A 7,857-nucleotide genomic window follows, 5' to 3' on the forward strand; every position below is an offset into this window, starting at 1 on the left:
AGACGGGCCGACGACCAATCGACATGACAACTGTTGTGTGTGCGCCACGCAGAAGTCAATAGAAATGATGAAATGATGAACAAAATATCCCAGAGCACAGAGCAGGATTGTGAACGGTTACAATGTCTCATATCAATTTACAATCTGCAAAATGTGTCTGCGTTGGCCGACTAACTTTTTTTTTGTTAGGATATTGATGCTGCGCGCCTCCTATTTGCAACGGAATTTGTTTAAGATACAAAACCATTTAATTGAACACACATGCACTGGAACAGATATTTTTGTTTTTAAATAAATATTTGGAAACGAAAATTGAAAAGTGAGGCGCCGGGGGGTTTATGGAAATTAGAACGACAGTACATTGAATTGAAACACTTTGGGAATCCCCGGTCTAGATACATGCTCACCATGGGGTGTTTGTTTAGATTCATATGATTTTTATATTGTGTTTGGTTTGTTTTTATCTCATAGCATGACGGTCAGCCACCCAAAAATTACAAGGAGAAGGAAGCCTTCAGACAAATGATCCGAGAAGGTAAGGCTACCACACACCGCTGAAACACAACTCAACTTTAACAGTGGTTTATCATTGTGAGTAATTGTATTAATTATTAAAGAGGACATATTATGGTGTTTTCCCAACAAGTGAACATAGTATATGAGTTTCAGTAAACATAGTAAAACATAGTAACACATGTTTTTGAAGCTGTTTGCTGGAAATAGCATTTAGGAAAAGGAAGGGGGGGAAAAAAAGGAAAAAAATTTCCCTATTCCCCTCTGTTTCAGTTCCTTCACAATGTGCTGTTTCTGGTGTCTGTAGCGTTAATGCAAATGAGCTGCTGCCCATTGACCATTGAGCTGTCAATGGGCAGTGAACCGCAGGATGGAGGAGAAGTGATTGTTGCCATTTGCAGACTCCCGGAGCTCTATATCTACATTATATAATAATAATACATTATAGGTATCTATTAGGGATGCACAATAACTTTTTTTTTTAACCGATACTGATAACTTTCAGCTCCTAAAGACCGATACCGATAACACACACACACATGTATGATCATGACCTAAGATCATGACATTGTCGCGCAGACATCAGTAGAATCAACGGGGGGTTTAGGGGGCCGGGCTTGCAAGGGGCGGGATATGACGTAGGGTCGAGGTTCACAGGACGGCCCCTGTCACTCAGGTGTGTTTTGGTCTGACCGCAGACAGCAACGGAGGCAGAATGGGCAGAACTCATCGCGATCATCTTAAATGTTGCTGCAGCGATGCATCATGTATTCCGTTGAAGAATTGAGGGGAAAGGAACTTTGGCGTTGACTCTCTGCAGTCCGGATTGAAACGCGACAGGGAGGAGAAAGGGATTGTACTCCTGGAGCTGAGCTGCCGGACTGCTCCGGCGGGGGAGCTTCGGCGGCAGTCCGGCAGCTCCGGCGCGGGTATGCGTGTGACAGCACCAGAGACCCAAAACAACACCCCAAATCCCAGGAAGAGTGTTGTTTTCGTAATAAGTCCCCTTTAACACATGACCAGGTGTTGCACAAAGTCAGATTTCTACTTTTCTCCTCAGGAATCTTGAAGAAGGAAAATGGTGTTCGAGAGGATGAGGAGAACTTTGAAGAGGCCGTCAAGAACGTCAACACGGCTTTAAACCCTACCAAGGTACCAATGTAGCCTATACCACCCTGGAACCACATAACCAAGAAACCTTGCCTTACCTGTCTCCATACAACCATCTAACTACATTACCCAGAAAACCTGCCTCACCTGTATCTATACAGCCCTGGAATTACATTATCCTTAAACCCTGCGTAAGCAGTCTCTGTACAACCATGTTACTACATAACCCAGGAACATAGCATCAAGTACACTTGTAGTTTTAAACCCCAACCGTCTGTTTAAATTACCCTGTGTTCTACACTCACACTTTTTTTTTTATCTCTGGTTAAGCCCAAATGTTTGTTCCCGAAGACGTTCCCTTTGATTATTGTTCAGTAAGCAGGTTTGATAACATTATCTTGTTGCTGCAGGTTCCCAGCTCAGTGGAGGATCTATTCAACAGCGAACACTGTACTAACATCACATCCCAGGTGAGTCTGTCCCACATAAGTAAGTTAGACATGACAAGACCAAGTAGACCAGACAAGTATGGTCTATCTATCTTCTGCAGGTCTTCCTCGGTCTGTAGACCCCTCGGTGTCTGGGCGGATGGACATGACGGAATTAACCAACTAGCACTTGGCACTAGCACAGTGGTAGGCATAAGTTTGGGCACCCATGCTAAAGTTGACTAAAAATGATTCATTCACAAAGCAAATTGGTGTCCTTAAAGGTTGGATTTTTCCTAATTTGTTTAATTAAGGCATTAAGATCAATTTCCAAAAGATGATGTGGTGCCTAAACTTATGTATTTATATTGAGACCACTGTATGTATTGATCAATCAATCAAACTTAAAAAAAACCAGATATTTGAGAGCTTTAATTAAGATTACACACTACTCGATTTGAGAAGTAAAAAAAAAAGTGCTGCATATTCCAGAGGACCTTTGTAGATGTTGCTAGTTCTAAAAGCACGCACAAGTCTCCTCTCGCACCTCAGCAGCGTGTGTGTCCACGGCTGTGTTCCAGAGCGCGGCGTTCTGGGTGATGCTGCGGGCGGTGAAGGAGTTTGTCCTGCACGAAGGAAAGGGATGCCTCCCCGCCAGAGGCACCATCCCAGACATGATCTCAGACTCCCAGAGGTTCATCACCCTGCAAAATGTGTAAGTGTTCAAATGAAGTGAGAGATTTAGTCGTAGAAGAAAGTAGGAGCGGTCGTTTGTGAAGGGGGAGTGGTGATTTGCTGAGATGGGTGGACTGTAGGTGAGGGGTCTCAGGTGGAGGCGGAGTGGTCATACTGTAGGTGAAGGGATTAGATGGGTGCATTCATAGGTGAGGGTGAAGTGGCCTCATTCACTTTGTGGCCGTCTGGTTTGAAACGCTTGCTGGTTTGGTGGGGCTGATGGGGTTGCGGTGGTGTGTTTGAGGCCCTTTGTGTTTCTCTGTCGGCGGTTCCGGTGGTTTGTGAAGGCTCTGATGTCTCTCGGGGTATAGGTACCGGGACAAAGCCCTGCAGGACGCTGCAGCTGTGGCCAAACATGTGGAGTCCCTCCTGCAGACCGCTGGGAAGGTACTGGGTCCCAACCTGGACCTCTCTACTCACTACACTGTAACATCCCACTCAGTCCTCTGTTATAACAACAAACTCATACTGTTATTACACAATATTGACATGAATGCTTACAGCATTGGTGTTTTTATGGCTAGTCAGGTTGTTTTTTTTGTCTGATAAGCTACTTTTCCACTAGGTGGTATTGCTGTATTTCATTACCTTCTTGGTGCTATAGTAATATTGTAACGGAAACATCATCATGCGTATCATACGTTATCCACCATTCATACGGAATGGTGGCAAATAACGTCTTACTTCTGCACAATAATTTGATCAATACATTTTTTTCCATTCTGATTAACAATTAACAATTTGGAGTGTTTTCCCCCTTTCTCTCCCAGACCCCCGAGAGCGTATCAGAGAAGGACATCAAACTGTTTTGTAAGTAGAGAAGTCTGTTAGCCAATTGACATGCGCTCCTGATAAGACACTGGAGACGCATCAGTGTGATGCTACTCTGATAAGCATGAGCGCTGCTAGGAAGGGCATTGATTCTCTTCGTCTAACTAACTTAAGTCCAGCACGTTTGCCAGAAAAAGTGAATTAACTAAAGTTTTGCGGAGGAAAACCCAGTTAGTGTATTTAGGGCCAAATTAGGGCCAAATTAGGGCCAGCGGGGTAATAATCAGATGTTATGTCAACTTCAATCTTTTGATCCGGTTTTCCTATATTTGTACTTCCTAATGCAATTCATTTTAGGCATTACATTCGGTTTTACTGTTTGTTTGTTTTTAACCTGACCAATTGTAACAAAAAATTTCCCCTGAGACCAAAAGATGAATCGTAATCTGTATTAATGCGGTTGTATGTCTTCGTCAAATTACGTTGAATCTCAATGTGTGTTTTGGGAATTCTGTCATACTGTGAAATGTCTGACAACAGCTGTGTTGACCCTCTGGTGGTGTGCTTTTGTTTGTTTATCTCCAGGTAAGAACGCAGCCTTCCTGAGAGTGGTTCACTGCAGGTCTCTTGCTGAGGAATACGCGGTGGAATCTGTGAACAAAGATGAAATCAGTGAGTAGCGTCACACTGTGTCTCTACAGTATTCTTCTTCTTCATATATTATTATTATTATTATTATTGTTATTATTATTAGAATGTATTAGATATCAAGCATGGGATGACCTGGTGCGCAAATCATAAATAACACACACACTACATGTTATATGTATTATGTATTGAAATTAATATTTCTTTATTGTCAATAACAATGGACAGAAAAACATTTTAAAAAAGAATGTACGCTCAGTGAGACACAACATTAAATACAGTATACAACAAGTTAAAGACAGAAAACATTTGGGTAAGTGGAGTGTGGGTCTAGTGCAGTTGCACAGAATGTTATTTTTTAGCTGCTGATATTGATGGCATTGGGAATGAGGGAGTTTTGAAGTGGGTTACATACAGATATCACATCTTCTGTCGGTTGGCGGTCGAGTTGATCATGCTACGATGCTGTATCCGTTCTATTAACGCGCAAAAACGAAAGACTGCTTCATCTTTTATGAGTTTAATTAATTAATTAATTTTTTGTATATTATCTCTATTGTCCTTATTTGTTACCGAATTACTTTGCACTTTATCTCTCTATTTTTTTCTCATTTCTGTTTTCTTTTGCTCACATAACATTGATTATGTATGCACTTTATCTCCTTTTTATGTTTATTTGTTAGCCATTGAAATTTGTCTTGTTGTAATTTGTTATAGGGGTGGAACCTATGTACAAGCCAACCGGCTTCGTTCCCTCCTTGCACCATTGAAATTTGTGTGCTAAATAAATAAACTCTAAACTCTAAACTCTAAACTCATTTTGGTCGGTGGTGCTCGGCAGCGTAACTATCCCGAGCCTCGTCTGTCTCCTCAGCCTCCAGTATGGACAGCCCAGACAGTGAGATGGTTCTGTACCTGATGCTGCGCTCCGTCGACCGCTTCTACCAGCAGCACTCCCGCTACCCCGGTGAGAACCCCCGCACTGCCGCAGAACCTGGACCAGATAAACAAAATGCTACCAAAACCCCCTATGTGTTTGAACCGTGTCAAACCCTCAGCACCAAACCCTCTGCACCAAACCCTCAGCACCAAACCCACCAAACCCCAAGGCTGCGTTCTTACCTGGAGATAAACAAACAAACGCACACCACCAGGGTCAACACAGCTGTTGTCAGACATTTCACAGTATGACAGAATTCCCAAAACACACATTGAGATTCAACCTAATTTGATGAAGACATACAACCGCATTAATACAGATTACGATTCATCTTTTGGTCCCGAATCACTTAAATGATTAAATACGTCCTATTAATGATTCTAAAGTAAAAATGACATTTTCTAATACGTAGCCGATTGTTGTCATTGCATATGAGCGCAACACACATTCCCGCCCCTCACTGTGTGCTTAATGGTATAATCCTCGTCTATCCACACTTTATTGGTTACACGCATAACATGCACGGACGAACCATAGAGCTCGAGATCTTCACATCATTCTGCCTAGGCAAATATACGGTCGGGAGCCGACTCCCATCGTTTGTTTATTCTGATTGGCTGTGCTTTTTTCCAGGGGTGTATAACTACCAAGTCGAGGAGGACATCAGTAAGCTGAAGTTGTGTGTGACCTCACTTCTCCAGGAATACAACCTCAACGTCAGCATCAAAGACGATTACATCCATGAGTTGTGAGTTACTGTGGCATCGCGGTCCACCCATCCAGTCCCTGCTATTCTGTAGTGCAAATAGCTATAGTAGTGAGTACAAGATACAAGGCTTGGATGTTATGTGTTCCTTTCAGCTAAACAATGTATTCTGTGTGTCTTTCTTGGTTGCTAATGCATATTCTCCTATTCTTATTACTATTTGCAATGAATTGATCTGATACTTTTCTCCATGGCGACTCACAGTGAATTGTTATAATTCCGGAGCCCGTAGGGGTTGGGGCATCTATAGCTAGGCTGCAGACATCAGGGTTCAAACTCAGACCTTATAGCTGGGAGTTGAACACTATCCTGCCCCTATATACTTTTTTAGTTGTCAAGACAAAGGTTTGACTCTAAAAAGTGTTCATATATATATATATATTAGTGGTGGGCCGTTATCGGTGTTAACGTGCTGCATTAACGCAAGACTCTTATCGGGCGATAAAAAAAATATCGCCGTTAATCTATTCTCAAAGTTGAACTAACCAATAGCTGAGTGTTTAATAAAATATACTGTCCATAATCGCGCCATATGCTGGAGACAATGTAGCAATGATAATAGAAACAACTTGGGTGAGTGATGACACGTTTTGGGTTGATCGTGACATCAGAGCGTCAAAATAATTGGTGTCGTTATTGTAATAATCCAAATCTTCCTCCGAGCTGCCCGCCTTGGTACGGCGGTAGGCGGACGCGTACCAGCCGTCTGCCGTCAACACCGCCCCGGCTGCCGCGACGCGCACCGGAGACGAGCGTCCCGTTGACCTGTAGCGAGAGCGCGTCCCGGCGCCGTTATATTTTCCCGCGTTTTGAGTTTGTGATGCATTTTGGCAACAGGAGATGAGCCCCTGGTCTAATGCGCCACCTGGCTTGAGAAAGCCGTTCTCAAAGACTTACTTTTAGTCATTATTTAGGTAGCACACACATATTATGAATGCCTTCGGCAGAATTCAAATGAGCCATTTTAATCTAGATTAATTCCAAGATTCATCTAGATTAATCTAGATTAAAAAAATAATCTATGCCCACCACTAATATATATATATGACTATTTATTTGTGCTTTGTTGTTTCCTCTCTAAAGCTGTCGCTATGGTGCTGCTGAACCTCACACAGTCGCCGCTTTTCTGGGCGGTAAGAAGTTCACATTTATATGAATAGTCATAATATTTTGTGCTGTAAAACTTAAACCATTTATACAAAGTCGTAACTTGTAGTTTTCGCATACAGCCACTAATTGATTTGATCCCTGTCGATGCTGATGTTGTTTGTTTCAGGGGCGGCGGCCCAGGAAGTGATCAAGATGGTCAGCCATCAGTTTGTACCGTTCAACAACACATTCATCTACAACGCCATGTCCCAGACCTCGGCCACCTACCAGCTGTAGACGCTACCCCCCGTCTCCTGGGGGGGGAAAACAAACCAACGCTAGTGTAACTCCATGTATTGACCAGGGAGGGCTCCATGCTAGCTGCTAATGTGGACCCTGTAACGTTACGGTGAACATGTTATTTTGATGTTTATTATTTGGAAACAGAAGGTCTTTGCCCCTATCATGGAAGGCGATACTGCTACAAATCTGTTATTAAACCACAGCATTGTGTAGACCTACAGCCTAGCCCACAATAATTTTTTGAGAAAGCACTTGAAAGGTTAGTCTCTGAAAAAACATGCACTCGGTGGTTGTGAACGTTAAATAAACTAGCTTCTTTAAGTATGAAGGTGTCGCTATTTTATTCATCGTCCATTTAACTCAATTATTTTAGAGTGTTTACTTTCCTTGAGCATATTAGTTTTATGTGGATGTAGAATATGTCAGAGCAAGGCATTTTTACCGAAAATAGTGAATAGTGACTGTTTCTACTCCTCAGAATTATATGGTGTAGAATATAGTAAAACAGTTTGTCTGAGGTGGGGTTTAGGTGAAGATTGAGAGATGTCCTTGAT

At 42.5% G+C, this 7,857-nt stretch overlaps 2 protein-coding genes across 2 annotated transcripts in view; one reads left to right on the forward strand and one right to left on the reverse strand.

The window, feature by feature from the left end:
• Nucleotides 1–25, reverse strand: part of ca7 (carbonic anhydrase VII) — a gene marked incomplete at both ends in the record, with an annotated part of 6,223 nt that extends 6,198 nt beyond the window's left edge. The window contains 1 exon segment of the mRNA XM_084476360.1: nucleotides 13–25. Within this exon segment, the coding sequence (XP_084332486.1) occupies nucleotides 13–25 (13 nt within the window).
• Nucleotides 26–463: 438 nt separating this feature from the next.
• Nucleotides 464–7,628, forward strand: nae1 (nedd8 activating enzyme E1 subunit 1). Its single transcript, XM_084476167.1, has 11 exons — nucleotides 464–535; nucleotides 1,574–1,665; nucleotides 2,034–2,093; nucleotides 2,633–2,766; nucleotides 3,098–3,173; nucleotides 3,557–3,596; nucleotides 4,143–4,229; nucleotides 5,080–5,172; nucleotides 5,779–5,893; nucleotides 6,995–7,044; nucleotides 7,188–7,628. Exons 1-11 carry the CDS (start codon nucleotides 523–525, stop codon nucleotides 7,295–7,297), a joined length of 870 nt encoding a protein of 289 aa, XP_084332293.1. The 5' UTR covers nucleotides 464–522; the 3' UTR covers nucleotides 7,298–7,628.
• The last annotated feature ends 229 nt before the right edge of the window (nucleotides 7,629–7,857 follow it).

This window comes from Micromesistius poutassou, assembly GCF_964030765.1.
Source record: "Micromesistius poutassou genome assembly, chromosome: 12".
Classification (NCBI taxonomy): domain Eukaryota; kingdom Metazoa; phylum Chordata; class Actinopteri; order Gadiformes; family Gadidae; genus Micromesistius; species Micromesistius poutassou.

What these genes read in the sequence shown, in the direction of transcription:
- nae1 (XM_084476167.1), top strand. An exon ending in GCAGCACTCCCGCTACCCCG is followed by an intron (nt 5,173 to 5,778) that starts GTGAGAACCCCC and finishes GCTTTTTTCCAG; the next exon opens with GGGTGTATAACTACCAAGTC. An exon ending in AGTCGCCGCTTTTCTGGGCG is followed by an intron (nt 7,045 to 7,187) that starts GTAAGAAGTTCA and finishes TGTTTGTTTCAG; the next exon opens with GGGCGGCGGCCCAGGAAGTG.